At 39.0% G+C, this 25,459-nt stretch overlaps 1 protein-coding gene across 1 annotated transcript in view; it reads right to left on the minus strand.

Moving 5' to 3' along the window:
* Positions 1-243: 243 nt before the first annotated feature.
* LOC124804731 (protein FAM114A2) overlaps positions 244-25,459 on the minus strand; it is a 68,638-nt gene continuing 43,422 nt past the window's right edge. Inside the window, exons 6-9 of the mRNA XM_047265025.1 lie at positions 19,873-20,129; positions 10,761-10,951; positions 10,545-10,680; positions 244-727 (exon numbers count right to left, since the gene is read on the minus strand). Of these exons, the coding sequence (XP_047120981.1) occupies positions 650-727; positions 10,545-10,680; positions 10,761-10,951; positions 19,873-20,129 (662 nt within the window). The 3' untranslated portion in view covers positions 244-649. The remainder of the gene's footprint in view (positions 728-10,544; positions 10,681-10,760; positions 10,952-19,872; positions 20,130-25,459) is intronic.

The following is a 25,459-nucleotide window of genomic DNA, read 5'->3' on the forward strand; positions in this document are numbered from 1 at the left end:
ATGCAAGAAACGATGTTTCCATTGATTTATCTTTCAGATTCTCTAACCTGAAAGTCAAATGTGGGTAAAAAACTAATCAATTATTTAAACTTGTGTTCTCTCTTTTCTCAACAATAAGAAATACATATATTTGATTCTGAATATTTTGATAACATAAACTACAATGCTTAGAACTTTACAAGATGACAGTTCTGTTAAAAAATAGTAACACTAAGAGTAACACAATTTTTGACAACACTGAACTTTGACAATAACCACTTTAATAATTTATTAGGTGCAACGGTACATAAATACAGCTGTGTCAACAAGTAGAGTGAAAAATGTAGCACACCTGACGTCTTAAATACTTTAAAAACAGGCTCTCTTCTGCAGAGGCAAGAGAGTGAGAGGTGGGGGAATGAAGAGAATGACAGTGCAGGGTACAATGGACACCAGGACTGGGATTAATACTTAGTGGGTGACCCATCTTTTTGTTTGGTATCTTCTCTGTTCCATTTTGCTTTCATCTTGAGTTAGAGGGATCCTCGAAAGCTTGAGGTTAATATTTCCTTGGGTGTTTTAATAAACATTGTTTCAGTACTATTGCACATAACATGACAGTACACCAGTTACTCCAATTAGGGTGATGATATTGTAAGTCATTTTCATATTATGGCCTCACACCCAGTTGTAGTACTGGTATAATGAGTTGAAATGCTTCTTTTATGTAAGAACTGCTATTGGAGGCCTAGAACAAAAAACGGTCAAAAATCAATGCATAGGCTTTCAGGGATGCATTAAAGGAACAAAAGTAAACACTGATGAGATCTTATTATCAAGATCAGTAAACAATCTTATATTTAACTCTTGGTCACATTTCAATAAAGCTCACTGTAATTAGTGTATATGCTTATTTTATTTACTCTTCCATTAATAAATAAAGTACAACTGTACTGACAGCTAAATATAACCAGGCATTGGACAGACGATTATGAGACACCACTAATAAGGTAATGACTAAATATAGATAGTGAGACATGGATGTAAAGGTTCAATAATTCTAAAGAACATAAAGCATTTCATTCCAACCACCAACTATTCAAAATCATCACTGACATAGCATTAGCAACTTTTTATCCAGGAATGTTCTTCCTATTTCTATGGAACACGCTGGCACTAAATGCTGCTGTCAGTCACCAGACATTAATGCTTATTATGGAAGCTGTTCTGTATTCAGCTGCTAAACTCAGTATGCAGCAACATTTCAACTGTTGAGCCTTGTGCCTTTTGAGAGAAACACACACACACATTTTAAGTCAAGATAAATGCTTGGATGTGTACAGGGGATACATCAAAAAACAGATTCTTCTGATTTGTTCCCATTAGGAACAGCATGCTTTATGACCATATTGATGAGAATTACGATAGGAGGAAAGGGCAGCATCAGTCAAATTTTTTATTTGTTTAGTGCAGGTCAATTTCAGCCGCAGTGTAGTTATCTTCAGTGCAGTGCATCCGAGTCATGACGACTTATACTGAATGTAATAGCATATGGTACCAATTGACACTACAGATAACAAACATCAGTTAAAAATTGATATTTCTTTTCTGTAATGTCAAATGGTACCATTTATGTTTACAATGAGTCATCATAACTTGGTTATATGGAGATGCTAAACAGTAGCTGAAATCTATCTGCAACAAACAATTAAAAATTTACAGCTGATGCTACCATTCCTCCTATCATTTAAAAATTGGTTGCTCTTTATTTCAATCTACTGCTGCATATTTACCTATAAAAACTGTTGAAATATTACTTGCCATGACTCAGTAGGTGAAAATATTGTTCAAAGTTCTTAAAGAAAAGACTTTAGGTAATTTAATTAATTTAGTACACATCAGCTATAATTAGAAGGAAGTGTGAGATCTAAAAATTGTGTAGGGAGTCCAAGGTTTGAATACAGCAAGCAGTTCAAATAGATATAGGTTGCAGTAGTTGGATAGAAATGAAGACACTTGCACAGGATAAGACTAGTGTGGAGAGCTACATCAAACCAGTTTTCACACTGAAGACCAGAACCAACAGGCATACTAATTAAATAAATGTTAAAATAGCATCATGGGTATTTTTAAATGAAAAAAAAAAAATACATCAATTTATACAGAACAGTCTTACAACACTCAGTCTGTGGCTTTTCTTTTTACAGCAAATATAGGGCACAAGTTTAGTATTCAGTTGAAACTGCATCTACACCACTGATCACTAAACATCTGCATTTTATAAATACTAAACTCAAACTGGACTTACTGCGCCTAATACTGTTACATCAACATATCCCCATGTTCCCTATTACATTCACATCAAGCATTAAACACTTCATTCGATTTTGTATAGGCTGTTATGCTGTTTATAGTTTTCTCTTCAAGATTTGAGTACACTCTAAAGTAAAATTCATATTATCTGTTGCAATTTTAACAATTTTATCAACCTTTAAATGTGACCTTTCCACAGAAACAGTCATCTCCATGTTATAAAATAATAATCAACAGCCTCTGGCTACAACTGTTGACAGGTATGTGGAACCTGACACGTTCCACATCATTACAAAGTGTCGTATTCATGATCTATGGAACAAGTACTAATCTAATCTACTCAATACATCATTTAGTTCTGAAGTAGTGCTGTGCTGTCTTAAAGCATGGGTATTTATGTGGATTGTACTGTCAAATATTTTATGGTCCAAATATATCATATTGGAAAACTGCATTAAAATATTTTGGTTCATATGTAATTTAATACACAGTAAATTACTAAGAATAGCATAGTGACTACATTATCCTAGCCAAGACAGACACGAAGCCAAGGCCCACTACAGTACTAGAAGTGTATATGTCAACTAATTCTGGAGATAAGGAGATTGAAAGACTTCATTATGGAATAAAAGAAAATATTAGGATTGTTAAGGAAGTCAAAAATGTAATTGTGTCAGAGAACTGGAATTTGACAGTTGGAAAAGAAAGAGAAGGAAAAATAAAAACACAGACTGTAGGAAAAGAATAAAATTTGAAACTATGTGGTAATATTGAGCACAGAGCAATTTAATCATTGCTATACTTTAAGAATCATCTCATGAATTCAGTACAATTCAGCGCTTCAACTGCCACACTTGCTGCTCTTTCCCCATAAGATATTTATTACTGATACAGGGTCTCTCTTCAAATTTTGTATTCCCATAGTGATAGAAACACAAGCAGAAAATTAAGATAATCTCCCTAAAAAAGAAAGAAACAATGACATAACACAGTGTCGTAATTCATTGCAACAAAGAGGAAATTCAAGAAGTGAAACGAAATTAAGAAATTAGTGTAAGTCGCATGGGGAATGGATACCAAAGCTTCAGAAACAACAAACTTCTCATCACTGAATGCAAAGAAAACTGTCTAAATGTTAAAAGCAGTGGGTACACTTCCTGCTACAAAAAATAGACTGAGAATAAACTAAGCAATGTGAAAGTAGCTGTGGTTTCAGTAGACAGACTGTTTTGATGCAGCTTTCCACGCTCATCAGTCCTGCACAAGCTTCTTCAGCTCTGCATAACTATTGCTTGCATCTACTCGAACCTGCTTACTGTTATGTCTCGGCCTACCTCTAAAGTTTTTACCCCCACCTCTCACCCAAACTTACTTCCATTACCAAATGGATGATTCCATGATGTCTCAAGATGTGTCCCATTAACAGAACTCTTCTTTTAGTCAAACTGTGCCACCAATTTCTTTCAATGAGTACTACTTCATTAGTTATGCATATGTATTCACCACCATTGATGAGGAGGCTTGCGTGCCTCAGCGATAGATAGCCGTACTGTAGGTGCAGCCACAACGGAGGGGTATCTGTTGAGAGGCCAGACAAACATGTGGTTCCTAAAGAGGGGCAGCAGCATTTTCAGCGGTGTCAGGGGCAACAGTCTGGATGATTGACTGATCTGGCTTTGTAACATTAACCAAAACGGCCTTGCTGTGTTGGTACCATGAATGGCTGAAAGCAAGGGGAAACAACAGCCGTAATTTTTCCCGAGGGCATACAGCTTTAAATCTATGGTTAAATGACGACGGCGGCCTCTTGCGCAAAATATTCCGGAGGTAAAATAGTCCCCCATTCAGATCTCTGGGCGGGAACTACTCAGGATGACGCAGTTATCAACAGGAGCAAAACTGGCATTCTATGGATTAGAGCATGGAAAGTCAGGTCCCTTAATCGGGCAGGTACGTTAGAAAATTTAAAAAGAGAAATGGATAGGTTACAGTTAGATATACTGGGAATTAGTGAAGTTTGGTGGCAGAAGGAACAAGACTTCGTGTCAGGTGAATACAGGGTTATACATATAAAATCAAATAGGGGTAATGCAGGAGTAGATTTAATAGTGAATAAAAAAAATAGGAGCACAGGTAAGATACTATGAACAGCATAGTGAATAAATTACTGTAGCCAAGATAGACATGAAGCCCATGCCTACCACAGTAGTACAAGTTTATAGGCCAACTAGCTCCGCAGGCGGCAAAGAGATTGAAGAAATGTATGATGAGACAAAAGAAGTTATTCAGATAGCGAAGGGAGACGAAAATTTAATAGTCATGGGGGACTGGAATTCAATAGTCGGATAAAGAACAGAAGAAAAAGTACTTGGTGAATATGGAATGGGGGTAAGGAATGGAAGAGGAAACCACCTGGTAGAATTTTTCACAGAGCATAACTTAATCATAGCTAACTCTTTGTTTAAGAACTATGAAAGAAGGCTGGGTATGTGGAAGAGGCCTGGAGAAAGGGGAAGTTTTCAGATAGATATTATATAATGGTAAGATAGAGATTTAGGAACCAGGTTTTAAATTGTAAGACATTTCCAGGGGCAGATGTGGACTCTGTCCACAATCTGTTGGTTATGAACTATAGGTTAAAACTGCAGAAACTGCAAATAGGTGGGAATTTAAGGAGATGAGACCTGGATAAAATGAAAGAACCAGAGTTTGTGGAGAGTTTCACAGAGAGCATTAGGGAACAATTGACAAGAACAGGGGAAAGAAATACAGTAGTAGAAGAATGGGTAGCTTTGACGGATAAAATAGTGAAGGCAGCAGAGGATCAAGTAGGTAAAAAGATGAGGGTTAGTAGAAATCCTTGGGTAACAGAAGAGATATTGAATTTAATTGATGAAAGTAGAAAATATAAAAATGCAGTAAATGAAGCATGCAAAAAGGAATACAAACGTCTCAAAAATGAGATCGACAGGAAGTGCAAAATGGCTAAGCAGGGATGGCTAGAGGACAAATGTAAGGATGTAGAGGCATACATCACTAGGGGTAAGATAGATACTGCCTACAGGACAATTGAAGAGACCTTTGGAAAAAAGAGAACCACTTGTATGAATATGAAGATCTCAGACGGAAAACCAGTTCTAAGCAAAGAAGGGAAAGCAGAAAGGTGGAAGGAGTATATAGAGGGTCTATACAAGGGCAATGTACTTGAGGGCAATATTATGGAAATGGAAGAGGCTGTAGGTGAAGATAAAATCGGAGATATGATACTGCATGAAGAATTTGACAGAGCACTGAAAGATCTAAGTCGAAACAAGGTCCTGGGAGTAGACAACATTCCATTAGAACTACTGATAGCCTTGGGAGAACCAGCTCTGACAAAACTCTACCATCTGGTAAGCAAGATGTATGAGACAGGTGAAGTACCCTCAGACTTCAAGAAGAATATAATAATTCCAATCCCAAAAAAAGCAGGTGTTGACAGATGTGAAAATTACCGAACTATCAGTTTAATAAGCCACAGCTGCAAAATACTGCCAAGAATTCTTTACAGATGAATGAAAAAACTGGTAGAAGCTGACCTTGGGGAAGATCAGTTTGGATTCCGTAGAAATGTTGGAACGTGAGGCAATACTGACCCTACACAACTTATCTTAGAAGATAGATTAAGGAAAGGCAAACCTACGTTTTTAGCATTTGTAGACATAGAGAAAGCTGTTGACAATGTAGACTAGAATATTCTCTTTCAAATTCTGAAGTGGTCAAACACAAGAAGCGAAAGGCTATTTACAATTTGTACAGAAAGCAGATGGCAGTTATAAGAGCTGAAGGACATGAAAGGGAAGCAGTGGTTGGGAAGGGAGTGAGACAGGGTTGTATCCTATCCCTGATGTTATTCAATCTATACATTGAGCAAGCAATAAAGGAAACAAAAGAAAAAATTGGAGTAGGAATTAAAATCCATGGAGAAGAAATAAAAAATTTTGAGGTTTGCCGAAGACATTGTAATTCTGTCAGAGATAGCAAAGGATCTCTAAGAGCAGTTGAACGGAATGGGCAGTCTTGAAACGAGGCTATAAGATGAACATCAACAAAAGCAAACTGAGGATAATGGAATGTCATCTAACTAAATCAGGTGATGCTGAGGGAATTAGATTAGAAAATGATACAATTAAAGTAGTAGATGAGTTTTGCTGTTTGGGGAGTAAAATAACTGATGATGGTCGAAGTAGGGAGGATATAAAATGTAGACTGGCAATGGCAAGAAGAACGTTTCTGAAGAAGAGAAATTTGTTAACAAAGTATATATTTATGTGCCACGAAGTTTTCTCTCAAAGTATTTGTATCGAGTGTAGCCATGTATGGATGTGAAATGTGGACAATAAATAGTTTAGGCAAGAAGAGAATAGAAGTTTTCGAAATTTGGTGCTACAGAAGAATGTTGAAGATTATACGGGTAGGTTTTTGTAACTAATGAGGAGGTACTGAATAGAATTGGGGAGAAGAATAATTTGTGGGACAACCTGTCTAGAAGAAGGGATCAGTTGGTAGGACATGTTCTGAGGCATCAAGAGATCACCAATTTAGTACTGGAGGGTAGCATGGAGGGTAAAAATCGTAGAGGGAGACCAAGAGATGAATACACTAAGCAGATTCAGAAGGATGTAGGGTGCAGTAGTTACTCGGAAATGAAGAAGCTTGCACAGGATAGAGCAGCATGGAGAGCTGCCTCAAATCAGTCTCTGGACTGAAGACCACAACCACAACAACAACAACGACAACAGCAACATGTATTTACCCAATCTTCTGTAGTACTAAACATCAAAAGCTTCTATTCTCTCCATGTCGGTAGTATTTATCATACACTTTTCACTTCCATACAATTCTACACTACAGACAAATACATTCAGAAAATATTTTGTAAAACTTAAATTTACATTACTTCTCAAAATATTTCTTTTCCAGAAACATTTGCCTTTCCATTGCCAGTATGCACTTTATATCCTTTCTAATTTGGCCATAATCAGTTATTTTTCTGCCCAAATCACAAAACTCATTTAATATTTTCAGCATCTTACTTGCTAAGCTGATTCCCTTAGCATAATCTAATTTAGTTCAACTAGACCCCATAATCTCCGTTTCACTTTTGTTGATGTTAATATTCAAACAGGTGCTTCACTTTTCTTTAAATGTTTCTTTAATTTTTCTTATACGCATGCTCTACTTTTCTCAAAGTCATGCATGCTTCTAGAGCTTTGGGTTTCTCCTCTAGCCATTCCTGCTTTGCATCAACTGCCTACCTCATGGTTTAGACCTAGATACTCGTATTTGTCTGCCTCATTTATACATTTTCTCCTTTTTATCAGTAAAATTTATTGTCACATCTGTTATCCAAGGATATCAACTGGGACATTTTAACCTGCAGTGCATAAGAAACAAGTTATGGTTAGAATGCACATCCCCACATGGGAATACTTTGCAGTTTTAAACTTAGTTCAAAAACATCTATCTAACCATTATAAGATATATCTAAAAACAAAGATGATGAGACTTACCAAACAAAAGTGCTGGCAGGTCGATAGACACACAAATAAACACAAACATACACACAAAATTCAAGCTTTCGCAACAAATGGTTGCTTCATCAGGAAAGAGGGAAGGAGAGGGAAAGACGAAAGGATGTGGGTTTTAAGGGAGAGGGTAAGGAGTCATGCCAATCCCGGGAGCGGACACAGGCAGACAGTGTTTGTTGGTAATGAGGATCACCCTGCGGCTAAACATGCCTTGGTGCACGGCCAGCATATCTTGGCACAGTGTTACACCGTCCGGGTTATCTGGATACTTCCCACTAACACCAACCTGTCAGAACTCCGGAGATGGGAACTTGCCCTTCAGTATATCCTCTCTTCTCGTTATCCGCCAGGCCTCAACCTCCGCTAATTTCAAGTTGCCGCCACTCTAAGCTTGTGGTTATAGCTTGATACCAGTGCCTACCAATTTTAATTGTATATTACAGCACTGGGGTTGGTCACTAAGTGACTGAAAATCGATTTTGCTGACAATAAAACAACAAAATACAGCCAATGCTGATTTTCTTTCCAATTCTATCCACTATTTGGTCATGGTTCACACAACACTCCATGGAGTTGCCAATCAATAATATTTTTTATTGCTTTATACATTCTTTCAGTCTCTGTTTTATCTGTAGAATATTTTACAGAGAAGAATGTCAATTGTATTATTATACCATACAGTAATGTCTTCAGGAAATGTAATGGCTGTAGTTTCCCCTTCCTTTCAGCCATTATAGTACCAACAATGCAAGGGTATGCTGGTTAATGTTACAAGATTAGATCAATCATTCACTTGCTCCTTTTCAGGAACTATATGTTAGTATAATCTCTCCCCAAATTCCCCTTAAATGTGGTTGCACCTCAGTATGGCTATCAATGCAACTGAGGTATGAGAGAAATCCTACCACAACAAGGTCCATGGTTGATGGGGGATGGAGACTAGTAGAAAGTAGATTACTAACTTTTTAAATATCAAAATTAGAGAAGACAAAGCACACTTAGTAAAAGAATTCTACTATCTAAGGAGACAGATTACAGAAGGTGTCAAAGCAAGAAAAACACCACAAAAATATTTGCATCAATGAAGAAAGGTTTGTGGGGACACAAGCTCTATGGGCTTCTGTCCCCATGAATATTGCAAAAAAAAGTATCTCTGGACCTTGGGCAATGTTTTCTGAGACACCAAGTGTTTAAGTTGTTTCTGTCCTTATAACGATTATAAATAAATATTGTGTATGTGAATCAGTAATGCAGAGTCATTACACAACATGAACATCATGTTCGTTGCCCAATTCCTCTTCAACAAAGGAATTCAGCTGATGTCATGAATGGACGTAGAACACAAGGAGAGCTTTAAGGAATTAAGTAGAGAGAACACAGTGTTCTCTACAAATGAATTAATGTGAAGACTAGACAGCAGAAGATTAATGCTGGTAAATCTTCCAGCTTAAATGGTCATGGTCCATGAAACTTTTCCATTCCTAATGTTTTGATCAGAGCTGTGCTAGACATTTTCAGAGATTCCCCTGGTTCTGCTGAGTCTTGCCTCCGCAGCCAGAGACAGTGGTCATTTATGTGCTAGTTGCATTTGAGCAAATGGGTGTGTGAGTGTTGTCTAACGGAGAAGAAGGCCTTCTGGCCAGAAGATTACTTCTTTATTCGTTTTCTTGTTGTGCCCATTTGCGACTTGACATCTCCACTATATTGTGAATAGCAATCTATACTTTTCATAATAAGATCAGTATTCTTATATGTTACAACAAAAATGATACAAGTGAAGAAGAAACTTACCATGATAACAGAGAATGTTGTCAGTGAACTCTGAATGCTGATACTGGTGATATAGTTTATGAACTTTTCAAAATTTTGCTGATTTAGAGCAAGGTAGGTGAGAACTACACAAAATGTTAACTTAAAATATTACTGAACTGTCACTACTTAAAACTGCACATCAGTAAGAGTTAATTTTGTTCTTCAAAGTGTTTTTGCACATTGCACATACTACTGAATTGCTTTTGAAACAAAATGCTATCACAGGAATGTTTTATATTGCAGTCAGGAATTATTCTGATCTGTTTAGATGTTTCCATGAAGAAAGTTTATCTCTCAGTGAAGTATGTAGTACTCACACAACGCCTTCCTGGGCAGAAGAATGGATTGCAGGTTGAATGAATTTCTAGAATAATGGTAGTGTGTTTTTTGGGGCTGGAGAATAATAAGAAAAAAGGTAATACTTGTGCTATATGTAAGGGTTTTCGGTGTAGACACAATAATGTAAATGGATCAGTTTTCTATGAGTGAATATGTTCTGTCCACTAACTGTACAAAAGTCACAGGTGTGACTCCAGTGAATGTTGTGTTGAAAACTCCAAAAACACAGCTTAGTTGACTAAACACTCCAATTACAGAATTAGGTAAAACACTAATGCTTCATAAATTAATGTATGGAAAAATGTAAAAACATTTTATCTACTGGTAGGAGAAAACTGAGCATAACACAAGCATCAGGTGATAAATAAATAAAGGAAAGAAAAGGAAGACCAGTCAGAAGGAATTAAAAAATCATCTATTAATCATTTTTCCTGGCACTTCTTCCCAAACTCTTAACCTATTTTTATCTTGAGACCTAAATGAGAATTTTTTAAAGTGCAGAGACATCCAAGCCGCTCAGAGAATGCTTACCTCAAGAAAAATGTTTGTGATTATATCACTAACAGACGTTAATCCTGAGCTTTCTTCTTCTTCTTCACGAGAAGACAGGGTGTCAGAAAATTTTGCAGCCAGTATACTGATGTGGACTGACAATAAAAGAGTCATTCTGAAACAAAATTAAAAACACCATTGAAAAAATAATTATTTTTCTAATAAACACAACTTTTCCTAGAACTAGATAGTTACTCTTGGAGACAGTGAGCCTCTTGGAACGGATCTCGAGCTTCCTTTACCAACAGTAATTCTGCAGTCTTGTGGAACTGTTCTACAGACACTGCTGTAAGTCTAGCTAGTGATGAAATAGCTTTATGGTGGAATTCTTGGGGCCTAATTTCTGGTGAATACTCACTGAGCCATTGTATTGTCTCTGACCAGCTCTGGAAAAGAAAGTATTACAGCAATGAAGTATATGTCTATATTTACACAGGGGAAATACACTCTAAGAAGAAAAGGGCACACCATGAATGAATTATTCAAATGGGATGCAAATCAGTGGATGTGCTGCACATGTACAGACAAACAAATGATTACAGTTTCAGAAAAGCTGGACACCTTATTCAAGAGAAAGAGCTTCACAAATTGAGCAATTGGTCCACCTCTGGCCCTTATGCAAGCAGTTATTCATCTTGGCATTAATTGATAGATTTGTTGGATGTTCTCTTGAAGGATATCATTCCAAATCCTGTCCAACTGACACTTTAGATAGTCAAAATCCTGAGTTGGTTGAACGGCCCTGCCTATAATGCTTCAAGCATTCTCAATTGGGGAGAGATCTGGCGACCTTGCTGGCCAATGTAGGTTTTTTGGCAAGCATGAAGAAAAGCAGCAGACATTCTCATTGTATGTGGGCAGGCATTATCTTTGTGAACTGTAAGCCCAGGATAGGCAACAAAACAGGGTGTAGAATAGTTGTGCTGTAAGGATGCCACAAATGACAACCAAAGCAGTCCTACCGTGGAAAGAAATTCCACTCTTGGTTGTCAGGCTGTATGGTGTGCAACAGTCGAGTTGGTATTCCACCGCTGTATGGAGTGTTTTCAGACACATCATCAGCCAGAAATCATACTGACTGGAGCACAACTGTCTTAAGCAGTGAGTCCTGTTTCAAACTGAGCCCCAATCACCAGCACAGATGTGTCTGGATACAGCACGTACAGTGGTGGGATACCAACTTGATTGTCGTCTACCATACTGCTGGACAGCCAGTAGTGATGGACTGGGGTGCCATTTCCTTTTCAAAGAAGGACTTCTTTGGCGGTCATCTGTGGCACCCTTACAGTACAGTGGTATGTCAACAGTATTCTAAGCCCCTTTCTGTTGCTCTTCATGGCAAGCCATCCTGGACGTACTTTTTAGCAGCACACAGTCCATGCACGCATAGCAAGAGTTTCTACTGTTTGTCTTCGAGCTTGCCGAACTTGACCTCTGCCAGCAAGGTCACCAGACCTCTCTCCAATTGGGAACATTTGGTGCATTATGGGTATAGCCCTCAAACCAGCTCAATATTTTGATGATCCAGTGAGTTAACTGGACAGAATTTGGCATGATATACCTCAGGGGGACATCCAACAAATCTATCAATTGATGCCAAGTTGACTAACTGCTTGCATAAGGGCTAGAGGTGGACCAAAGTGATACTGACGTGCTCAATTTGTGAAGCACTCTCTCTTGAATAAATCATCAAATTTTTCCGAAATCTTTATCATTTGTCTACTGCACATGTACATCACATCTATCAGTGTCTTCATGGTGCATCTTTTTTTTTTTGTCTTAGAGGTATGTGGTTTAACCATGATACCAAAATAGCTAACTTCTAATCATCATCATAGCTGATATGCCAGAACTTTCCTCAGGTCAGTACAGAGTACAGCCGACAGTCACAAAAAAAAAAAAAAAAAAAAAAAAAAAAAAAAAAAAAAAAAAAAAAAAAAAAAAAAAAAAAAAAAAAATTGTAGAACCTAGCTTCCGAAAACTTGTTCCTTCACCAGGGAAGAGAGAAAAGGGAGAGGAAAAAAGGGAAAATGGATACTAGTCACTCACAATCTAAGTTATGACTTAACAAGGGGAAGGTAAGCAAAGATGGAGTGTGAAGTGTCTCCAAAGGAAGTAAAAGATAATGCGTCACAAGTACTGCACCAGTTTCAAAGCAAAGGAGATAAATAGTTATATTTGAGATGAATAAGATGAATAATACTAAGTAAGGAGAATCTGAATGGCTTGTGTTATGTAGCAGGTACCATGGTGGATAATTTGTCTGCGCTCTTTGATGTGTTCAGCCAATTTTATGGCTGTCATACCAATGTTGAATGCTATGCAGTCAACACATGTCAGCTGATAACTCACATGTTGTTTCACACACGTGGCCCTGTCTTGAATGTTACATGCTTTAGCAGTGGTGAAGCTGGAGTAGGTGATTGTGAGGGGATGCATTGGGCAGGTTTTTCAGCAGGGAAGTTATGTGGGTATGAACCTTTATGCGGGGAAGGCAGTTTAATAATGTTGTAGGGTTTCACAAGGATGTCACAGAGGTTAAAATTATGAAGAAAGGCTACTGTGGGTGGTGTAAGGAGTATATTGTGAAGGGGTGATCTCTTTTCATGGGTCGACTTGAAGTTGTAGCCCTGGCTGAGTAATATGCTAGGGCTTTCAAGGCCAGGATGGTATTGAGTGACAAGGGGATGCTTTTGTGTGGCCTGGAGGTTATATCATTGTTGCCGAAAGTGGGGGGGTGGGGGGGGTGGGGGGGGGATGGACTGCTCAAGAGATTGGATTATGGACAAGGTCTGCAGGGTAGTTGTAGGAGATGGAAGCATTAAGACAGATTATCGGTGAATGTGCTGAGGAATCTATCACTGGAACTTAACACTTTCTTAATCACTCCAAAGCTAATGTAAACAATTTTCTATTTCTAAAACAGTAGCATACAGTGAATATGAAAACATTTGTATCTAGATATATTTATGTCATGGCACACATTAGGTGAGGCACAGGCATTCAATGTTGGAGAAGTTTTTAAAGAAGTTAATATCAGAACTTTCAAGTTCATCATTTAGTAACATGTCTCCCTGTACTGTGCCATGAATGAATATTTCCAGTTCTTCATGTATGTCCACTAGATGTCCCATGTCAGTTTTATTTAATATATGAGGATTGTGCAGAATTTCATGGAATGGGTGGCCATTGCTGATTTATTACAGTTGCTAGTATTGTAGGCATTTTTATGTTTTAGTGTATTTTTTGGAAGCCTTGCCCAGATTGGCCTACATAGGGGGTTTTTCAGGTTCTACACCACCACAGTATCTTATAAATACCTGACTGAGTGCATGTCTGTAAGTGTGTTAATATTGTTTCTCAGTGTGTGTTGTTTATTATGTGTTGTGAAGGCAATGTTCCGTACAGCTTAGCCACCCGTGGTCGTCACATCTGCAATGATGAGCAGTCCCCCTCTAAATATACCAAGGGTCTCACTGAAGCTTCACTGACCGTAATTATCCTCCTATCCTTGTACAAAAACAAATCTCCTGTGCCTTATCTTTCCAGTCTCCCACCACCTCCCAAAGTCCTACAGTCCAGCTACAGAGGAGCATTCCCCTCGTAACTCAGTACCATCCGGGACTGGAGCAGCTGAATTACATTCTCCGCCAGGGTTTTGATTACCTCTCATCGTGCTCTGAAATGAGAAATGTCCTACCCACTATCCTTCTCACCCCTCCTACCGTGGTATACCACCGTCCACCGAACCTACACAATATACTCGTCCATCCTTACACAACCCCTGCTCCCAATCCCTTACCTCATGGCTCATGCCCCTTTAATAGACCTAGATGCAAGACCTGTCCCATACATCCTCCTACCACCACCTACTCCAGTCCGGTCACTAACATCACCTATCCCATCAAAGGCAGGGCTACCTGTGAAACCAGTCAAGTGATTTACAAGCTCAGCTGCAACCACTGTGCTGCATTCTATGTACGCATGACAACCAACAAGCTGTCTGTCCGCATGAACGGCCACCAACAAACTGTGGCCAAAAAACAAGTGGACCACCCTGTAGCTGAACACGCTGCCAAACATGATACCCCTCATCTCAATGATTGCTTCACAGCCTGTGCCATATGGATCCTTCTCACCAACACCAGCTTTCCTGAATTGCGCAAGTGAGAACTTTCCCTGCAACACATCCTATGTTCCTGTTACCCTCCTGGCCTCAATCTTCGTTAGTCACTGTCCTCACCCATCCAGACCCCTCCCTGTTACCATTCCAGCACTGCACAGTCATCAATTCACCGCCACACCCAGTCTATTAATTTCTTTTTATTTTTATTTCTCTCCTTCCCGCTACTTACCCCCTTCCCCCTCCGCACCTTCTCTCCTGCCCTCCGTCTAAACTGCAACATTTCACTGTCTGCCACTCCCACCATGCTATCCCTCCCCCTACCCGCTCCAGCCTCCTCCTTACCCCCACCCAGTCGCCACTCTCGTCATGCACTGGTGCTGCCACTCGCAGTGTAGTTTCAGCTCTCGGAGACTGCAGATGTGTGTGCCAGTTGCGCTTGTGTGTGTGTGTGTTTGTGTGTGTGTGTGTGTGTGTGTGTGTGTGTGTGTGTGTGTGTGTGTGTGTGTGGGCGCGGGCGCGCGCGCGCTTTTACACTTATGGTTACTTTTCAACATAATCACCGAAAAGATTGAGACATTTATTGTACCTGTGGACAAGCTTTGCAAAACCCTCTTCAAAAAATATTGCCACCAATGAGCATTGATGTCGTTTTGAAGATCTTCGTTGGTTTGAAAGTGCTGCCCTCCTAATCACGTCTTCAGTTCCTGAAAAGGTGAAAGTCGCTGGGTGCCAGGTCAGGACTGTACGGCTGATGATCGCACATGTCCGACTGAAATTGTTCAAGAAGCCATCGGGTTGTGCCAGCAGTGTGTGGATGAGCATTGTCGTGGATCAACAAAATTCCTGAAGTCAGCATCCCTCTTCGTTTGTTTAGAATGGCTCTCCGCAAACATTGTAAAGTTTCACAATAAGCAGCTGCATTGATAGTGGTTCCGGGCTGCATAAACTCTACAGACAACACACTTTTTTGGTCCCAAAACATGGTAGCCATAACCTTTCTGTTGTTGAATGTTTGTCTGAATTTTGTTTGCTTGTTGAATTTGGATGCATCCATTGTTGTGATTGTTGTTTTGTTTCCAGTGTGTCATATTGGATCCAAGTTTCATCTTCACTAACAACTGATTTCAAAATGTTCTCTCCATCATCATGATAATGGTCAAGGAAATTCAAAGCCGATGCTATTCCGCGATTTTTGTGAGCATCCGTCAACATCTTTGGAACCCAAGGGGCACAAAGTTTTTTGTAGCCTAAATGTTCAGTAACAATAGAGTCTACAACAGATCTTGAAACTTGCAGGATTTCCATAGAAAAAGCAGTTAGGGTGAACCTATGACTTTCTCTAACCATTCTGTCAACTCGTTCAACAAGGTTAGCTGTAACAACATACATGCATCCTTGGCCCCCTTCATTATGCGCATCATTTTGGCCATCTTTAAACTTTCGGCACCATTCATGCACAACACCATCAGTCAGGAAGTTATCACCATACACTTGGCTCATTCTCCAATGAATATCTGCTACACTATTCCCTTCTGCTTGCAGAAACCAAATTATACTTCGCAATTCACACTTGGCGGGAGCAACAATGATGGCAGCCATGTTTACCTCGCTGTAGTGCAACGCAGAATGTTGTCTTGAGGTCGGCAATGGCAGACTGTGTAGTGCGAGACTTGCGCAATAGCCTACAGGATATGCCCACTTTCTGCCACTCGCATAGCTTCTATACTAAATGATCGGAGGTTGAAAAAAAAAAAAAAAAAAAAGGCCCTCGTACATCTCTCTTTCTTTCACATTCTTTCTTCTTTGCTTTGAAGATGACACACACGTGGTAAGTTATCTTTTACTTTCCCTGGACAACCTTTACTTCATCTTTGGTTACCTTCCACTTTGTTACCTCATAACCTACGTTACGAGAGACCTGCACCCAATTTTCCCTCTGTCCCTTGTTTTCCCTCCCCCTCCTCTGGAGGACCGAATAAGTTTATGAAAGTTAGGTTTTATTTATTTTTATCATTCTGTGTGACTGTCACCTGTATTGAGCTAAACAAGGGATTTGTCCAATTCAACATTTCAAAATATGTCCTGAATTTTTTTTATAGCGGAAGAAAGACCCTGTCAAAATTTTAACTGCTAAGATGCAATGCAAGTATTTTTTAAAAATGTTGGAAATTGTCAAATTCCTAGCTCGCCGGGAAGCTGGAAAAACATACACCCCTACAGTAGGTTTAGTGGACTACACAAGCGCAACATGACAAGCGATTATCCTTGGTTGACCGTGCATCAGTGAACACATAACAGAACTCGGCGTGATCATAATTTGTAATGCAAATTCCAGTGTTAAGCAGTGTGTAAACCTGATTTTTCTCCATAAAATCTGACAGTGGGCTGCATAAATGGAAGAAAGACTCAAACAAAGTAAGAAATATGCCCCAATATGGAACATGCAAAACTATGAAAGAAACACTATCCAAAAGATTACTGTACAGGATAGCCACAAAGTCCAATTAGCCCCCACTAATGACCAACATAAATCCCTAAGCTTAAATAAATAACATGAACAAAAGCTCTTTAGAGGAGTCTTCTGTAGGTGTGAACCATGTAGAGCTGCTTGTGAGAGGCAGCGCACCGTTACCAATGGAGATATATAAGACTAGGCCCTCTGAAACGCAGTTGTGGTGAACACTGCTGATTTCAAGTTTTCTTTGACCTGCCTGAGTACATTCAGGAAATCATACAGTGCAGGATGTTACAAAACAACAAAGGTTACTCCAAGCAAATGTGTAGAAGAGATGCCATTAATTTTTAGCTGACATGGAGATGAACCTTGTTGTTACATTGCTGTATCTAATGCTGTTTAGTCAGGTTTTGTGAAAGAATTGCCATGAAACCGCACTTTGTCATTTCGGGGTGAAGAAAGACAGAGTTTGTTGTGCAGTCGATTAATGTTATGGCACATTCATATACAACAATGGCAGTGATAGATACAAGTGGATTACTATTTCTGCACCTTCCTATCTGTCTTCAGGGAGCTTACGGCATATTAGGACCAAAAATACAGAGGGATTCAAAAAGAAAGAACAGATTTCAGTTGTTTATTATACACAAATCATGAAAGATAGAAAAACACTGCACAACACAGGACAAAGGAGGACTTCAAGTTTTATGTATGCACAGACACTACACCATACAATCAACATGAGCACAAAGGGTTGCTCGAAAAACATCAAAATGGTAGTCCATTTCATTCCACACACAAATCAACAAGTCCCTGTTTACTGAATTAACAGCTTCAACAATTCGAATTCGACAAAGACTGTCTTTTATGTACCCCAACAGAAAAGAAAAAGAAATCGCAAGGTGTGAGGAATGCATGTTGCACTTGAGCAATGAATTGATTTCACACAAATTCTCTTGTGGTGTAGTCACCATGCTGCTATAAACAAACCACAGTGCAGCTGAGTCAAATCTCTGAAACTTCCTCTATGCAGTAACATACACAATGTGTTTCTATCTTTTGTAGCTTATCTGTAATAAACAACTGAAATCTGTTCAGTCTTTCTGAATCATCTGGTAGAAACAGAACTGTTTAGTCAAAAAAATTTATAAATGACGTATCAAAATCTAGAAAAATGGCAAAGAATAATTTTTAACATTTCATTCAAAATGATTTCTAGCCAGTTGCAGAAATTAATTCATTGTTTTTGTTGGATTCTTGGCCTACACATAATGATATCTCTGCCTTTCAGGACAATGACAAAAAGACTGTTGATACAATTCAGATTCCATCCAGAACAACCATGTGAGTATTGATAAAGATTTTTGTTTAACTGGGAAAAATATTTTTAAGGAAATAGTTGGACAATATAATTTCTGACAGCCCCATGTCATTTTTTGAGGTGTATCAGCAGAACAGTACTCTTCAATCGCAGTCATTTGTGCATTATGAGTTTGTATCATCAGCACGTTTTACAAATTGCTTTCAGTATATGCCGTATGCAGCACAATAAGCAGACCAATGACCAGGACCACTTCCTCCTCCACTACAATTATGTCCAAATAAAACAAGTAATTACTATGAAGTGCTTGAAAGCATTAATTTTTCTTTTCCCAGGTATGCCTGATGTAGGGGAAAATGTTTGTTTTCATCATTCAAATGGCTCTGAGCACTATGAGACTTAACTTCTGAGGTCATCAGTCGCCTAGAACTTAGAACTAATTAAACTTAACTAACCTAAGGACATCACACACATCCATGCCGAGGCAGGATTTGAACCTGCGACCGTAGCGGTCGCTCGGCTCCAGACTGTAGCGCCTAGAACCGCACAGCGACTCCGGCTGGCTTCATCGTTCAAATGAAGTTTACTTTACTGTAAAGATTGTAGGCAATAAACAAGGAACTCATTGATACTAAAATATATGTTATTCAAAAATTATCATAAGAACTATGCTTGTTGTTGTTCTGTTTGTAAAATGATGTATGTGGAAGAAATATTTCATTTTGATAAATTAAAGTCATGATTGATGGAAGTCATCTGCAATGTAACTTCAAACACCACATTGATTTATTTTCCTCTGCTAGTCATCTTTGTAAGAATTACATATGCAACAGTTAAGTTGTTGATACAAACTACCTCAAATTCAAAACCTTAATAGTATGTGACATTTTTTTGCATCATTTAGGTACTTCAAACTTGCAGAGTCACTCCTGATATATGCACTATGCAGCTCTACACTCTACTGTCAAGACCAATCATGTGCTAGGCAGGAGTGGCTGTACAAATCGTTGTCATACGTGGTTCTTTATATGATAAAAATGATTAATTCCAACAATTTTTAAAAAATACTTGCAGTGCTTCTCAGCAGCTAAAATTTTGACAGTGGATTTCTTTTGTTGTATTCCTCCAGCATAAAAAATTTCAGGGTGGGTTTCAACATGTCGGAATGGACAATTCCCTTGTAAGGTTAGTACTAGCCAGCTAATCTGTCTCTCTGTGCATTTTTCACATTTCTGTATGAGATTTTCCAGTTAATCAATTACTATAAATGAAAGTCAACATGAGACATCAGGTTCTGGCTAAAAATCAAATACTACATATATGCACAAGAAAACAGGTAGCATTCTAGACACTTACTAAACTACTAAGTTTCTGTGACATAACAGAACATTAAACAGAAGCTTACATTTGCAATTTTATCAACAGGTACATTCACTTCAAGATCATGGGAGGATTCGGCAAGACTTTTTAGCCACTCATCACTTGTGCTTTGGTCTTCTGTCTCATCTGCATCATCATCAGGAATTTCACATAACTCTTTTAATGCAGTCATCTTGTCTTGCAGTTCAACTGCAACTTGACCAGTTAGAGACTGCAGAATGGCTTCCACTTTGAGCTCACACTGCTTAGACAGCATTTCAAGAGCTTCCAAGTGCACAAGACCTAGAAGCAAACAACACAAAGTCTTCATAGTTAAAAGAAAATAAAACAGTACATTTATGAACAGATTCAATAGCAGGCCAATATTTACCTCCAGCAAACGAAATCACAGCACTACTGGTAGACATGTTTAAAAGTAGCTTTCTAGCTTTTACAAGAACAGGTGGGTCCTTCCCCACTTACCACCTAGGGTCTGTGTGGCCTGCTCTTCCATCCTATACATATTCCTATTTGCCCCTTGTAGAAGGAACTAACAGTTTTATCTACTGGCAGTGGTACTGGAATTTTGCCTTTTGGAGCTAAGTACTGGCCAGCATATAGCATGTTCGTTGCCAGGCCCACATGGAATGCAGCACAGTGGTTGTGATCTACGAGCTTAGCTGCAACCAGTGTGCAGCATACTACATGAGCATAGCAACCAACAAGCTGTCTGTTCGCATGAATGGGCACCGACAAACTGTGGTAAAGAAACAACTGGCCCACCCCTTTGCTGAGCATGCCAGCCAATACGACGTTCTTCATTTCAATGACTGCTTCACAGCCTATGACATCTGTATCCTTCCAACCAAAACCAGCTTTTCGGACTTCTGCATGCGGGAACTTTCCCAACAATATATCCTGCACTCCTGTAACTCACCTGGCCTCAACCTTCATTAGTCATTGTCCTTACCCATCTAGCTCCTTCCCTGTTCCCATTCCAGCAGTCCTCTATTCCACCAAGGCATTCACAGCCTCTTCTCTTCTTTTCTGCTCCCCCCTCCCGTCCGCCCATCATCTATTCTCCAGACTGCACCTAGCTGCCCTATCCTCTCTCCACCTTATACCTTTGTGTGCTTCTACAAGTAGCATTTTACCATCCTCCATTCCCACCACGCTATCCCTCTCCCTCCCTGCCACAGTCTCCTCCTTACCCCCACCACCTGGTTGTTTCTCCCACCATGCACTGCTGTTTGCAGTCTGGCCTCAGCAGTGAGAGACTGTGGTCATGTGTGTGTGTGTGTGTGTGTGTGTGTGTGTGTGTGTGTGTGTGTGTGTGCGCGCGTGCTTCCAATGAAGGTCTTGTTGGCCAAAAGCTTACTTTCTGACAGTCTTTTTGTCGTGCCTATCTGCGACTCAGCATCTCCACTATATGATGAGTAGCAACTATCCTTTTCATAATACTGTCATGTTCCATCCTGGATTTTCCATAGTTTGATACGAATTTTATGATTATTTGTGTTGGCCTATAAGTGGCATTAACTGATTTACACTTCAAGTTCATTTCAAGTGCATTTGTAAGCAAAAGTAACAATCCATATTGGACTTTCTGTTGTTTGTAAGTGAAAGGTTAGATCACAGCAAATACATATGGCATCAATGGGACAGTGTGGTCCTTCCACTACACATTTAGCTTCAGTTAAGCTGTCTTCAACATGAAGTTTGGTTTGAATACCACAGTACTGGAAATGGTCCAATTACAGGTGACAAACTCTGTTTTTCTTTTAACAAAAAATTGATTCACACAGTCACTTACAAGGAAATTAACAAGGTCTAGTTAAATTAGATTCTTTTTCACACACACACACACACACACACACACACACACACACACACACGAAACAACACAAGTGCATATCATATTAAGTACAAGGGAAAACCCTTAAGACCTTTGCATTTTTAGTCTGACACCTGCAAAACTGTGGAGGTGCACATGGGTCTACAGACAAGTGATAATCGAACCAATGGTAATTTATTTATTTTTGAAATATTTTCCACGAGACATTTGATATTGGTTACTGAAAAATCATTTCCTGGAACCAGCTATTATCCACAGAATGCATACTTTTCTGACTAAGATTCACAAATGTTTGCTCCAAATATCTACTGTTCATTGCTGAGTGAGTGGCATAGCACCTGAGTGTATTATCAACAAGTATCATGAGAAATTAGGCAGTGTCAAAACCCAGCGCCTACTGGAGGCACCTGCTACAGACGCCAAATATTTATAAATTGCATTTTTTTCCTTCAGCCCACATTGAATGTTGGCATTATTATATACAGTGCATGTACATCTTAGTTTCATTAATGTACACAATGCTAACTCAATCTCCAACAAACCCAGAGAATTTCTATTTGTATGTAAAGGCTGTTAATGGTGCCAAAGTTATTCTCTGTGCACTCATGGAAGACACAGGAACCAAAATTTAAAGTAGCAAAGCAAAAGCAGAAATTCTGAACTCTGTTGCCAAACATTTCTTCACAAAAAGATGTACAGGAGTACTGTCACTTTAATTTTCACACAACTGCAATTATAAGTGATATACACTACCAGTCATTAAATTGCAACAGCAGGAAGGATATTAAACAATGATATTTTACCTAGTTTGCACATATCTTACAGTAGGAACAATGCTAGATTACATTTGTAGGTAATTTGAGGGTATACAGGGTGTGAAATCTGATACACAGAGCTACCATCTTTGGCAGCAACATAGTTCTGACATGTCATTGGGTGCACAACAGTCGACACAAACTCTGCTCTGCATCAAAGGTAGCCACAACAATTGTCACCTCGGTGACAGACGTTGTTCTCTGTGTCTGAATACTTGACTTTCTCTAAATAAGTATGTTCCTTAAGGTATGTGCTGTGGCTGCACAGCTGACCGAACAATATGTCCGACTTCTTTATTGCCAGTCACATGCAGCCACTTTCATGACAATTAATTTGGCCTTCCCAAACTTATCAATTTCATATTTGCATGGCAGAGCTGAGATTCCAACCACACAGGAGCAATATTAATGAAACAGAAACTGCAGTTTTGATAGGACATGTTCTTTTGTTGCCTGATACCAACACTTCCTTGTAGACGTTTCTCTTTCTTACGCGAGGTATAACATAGTCATCTCACAAATAATCTACATTCAAATGTGACTTCTGAATAATAAACAAACTGCATAACTTTCCATATGTATATAATGTAGATGGTGTTACTCCTGCTTTGAGTGTGTAGTATTCTTCATCCCAATTCGACGTTTATTGCCTGCTCCCTTCCACATGCTGCAGTTTTATTGACCGGCAGTTTAAGTATTAGTGTCATTGACACTGAGAAACAGATGAAATTGTTAAAATTGAACAAGGCTCCAGGAACCAATGGAATCCCCACCAGATTCAATACCAAATTTGTAGCCAAGTTAACTCCCTTTTAAGCATAAAATGCTGAACATACCTCAACAAAAAACTGTTCCCAGTGTTTGGAAGAAAGCACGTGCTATGCCTGTCTACAAGAGAGACGACAGAAGTGATCCTAAAAACTACTATACTGCTTTAGAATCCTAGGATAAATTATTATTCCAGACGTAATGAGGTGTCGTGAACAGAATCAACTCCTCCATGTCAACTAGCATGGGTGTTGAAACCAATAGTCACGTGAAACCCAACTTGCACTTTTATCAAATGGCAGCCTGAAGGCCACTGATTGAGGTAATCACATAGATGCAACATTCTTCAATTTCTAAAATGCAAGTGGCTCAGCATCATACCTAAGCTTCCTGATGAAAGTACCGTCACATGGGGTACCACACAAAATTTGTAACTGCTTTGAGGGTTTCTTGGTAGGGAGGATGCAGAAAGGAGTGTCAGCAGCAGGTGAAGTGCTTCTGGCTTGCCCCAGAGAAGTATGTTGGGACTCTTGCTATTCATGCTTTACAGGAGCTGTACAATAAAGAATGGTCATATTCTTTTTTGACAACATACAACTCAGATTTATAATCTGGAATGTTGTTCTCAAAATAGTCTCCTCTGGATGTGATGCACTTGTCCCACCATTTCTGCCAGTCTGCAAAAACATGCTGGACACAATTTTTTGAAAGGTCCTTCAGACTCGCCTCCGCTACTTTCACGACTAAGCAGTAGTGAGCTAGCAGTGGTAAGCTACATAAGCAGTGGTGTAAAGATCAACACCACTGGACAGTAAGTGACTGGAAACAAGTGATTTGGAGTGTTGAGTCACATTATATTCTATGGAAATCTGATGGAATGGTTTTGGTGAATGCCTGGAGAAAGTTACCTATTCTCATGTGTATTTCCAACATTGAAGAAGGAGGAAGTTGCATTACGACATTGCAACATGGGTTTTTTGATGCTTACTATGTGGACCCCTTGTTGTACTTAATCAAACACTAACTACAATATGGACACATTTTACAGCATTGTGTACTGCATACAATAGAGGAACAGTTTGGACTGATAATTGTTTGTATCAAAGCAGCACCTGTGAGGCAATCCTTCATGGGCAATAACATTTTTGAAATGGACTGACCTGTTGAGTCCCAACTTGAACCCAACGAAACACTTTTGGGATGAGTTAGTGCGTAAACTTTGCTCCAGAGCCCAGCACACACCATTGCTACATTCTCTGATTTTGGTTCTTAAGGAAGAATGGGCTGCCATTCCACCACATACATTCAGATACCCCACTGAAAATGTCCCCAGCAGTGTTCAAGCCTTCATAAAGATGAAGGGTGGACTACCTGTATTCAAGTCCAGTAATAGGTACCCAGATGCTTTTGATTAGATAATGTAAAAGAAGTAATTTACATAGTTAAGGGAGATGAAAATTTTGAGTATGATGGGAGAATGGAATTTGATAGTAGGTACAGGAAAATAAGGAAAAATAGTAGGAGAATCTGGACTAATAGAAGTGAATGAAAGAAGAACCCACCTGGTACAATTCCATTGCTAACACTTGGTTTAAGAATCACATAAGGAGGTTGTATGTATGGAAGAGACCTGGAGACACTGGAATGGTTCAGATTTTTATACACCATATTAAAGGCAATGTCCTGACTGACTGACTCATCACTGCCCAGCCCCTAAGGTTAGAAACTTGAAATTTGGAGAAGGTGTGGATGTTATACTGTAGGCGTTATTTATGAAGGGATTTTTTGAAATTCCAAACCTAAGAGGATGAAACACGGGATGAAGGGTTTTTTTGAAAAATGTTGCTATCACAGCAATTATGAAGCTAGACCTACAAAAATTAGTATTTGGTTTCTTGGTCAGAAGGAAATAAATATTTGTGTCAGCATTTTTGGAAGTTTAACCTTATGGGTGTGAAATATTGTGTGAAAGCTCTTTTTAACAACACTGTATCATTATTAAAGAAAAACTACAGCATTTCTGAAGACACATCTATCAACACTGGTATCTGACTTCATGGTTACAAATAAAATTTAAAAAAGATTACAATTCTGTCAGAGAAAGCAAAGAAGTTGTAAGAGCAGTTGAATTGAATGTATAGCGCCTTGAAAAGAGGTTCTAGGATGAGCATCAATAAAAGTAAGTAAGGGTAATC

The sequence above is a fragment of the Schistocerca piceifrons genome, chromosome 7 (genome assembly GCF_021461385.2).
Source record: "Schistocerca piceifrons isolate TAMUIC-IGC-003096 chromosome 7, iqSchPice1.1, whole genome shotgun sequence".
Lineage (NCBI taxonomy): Eukaryota > Metazoa > Arthropoda > Insecta > Orthoptera > Acrididae > Schistocerca > Schistocerca piceifrons.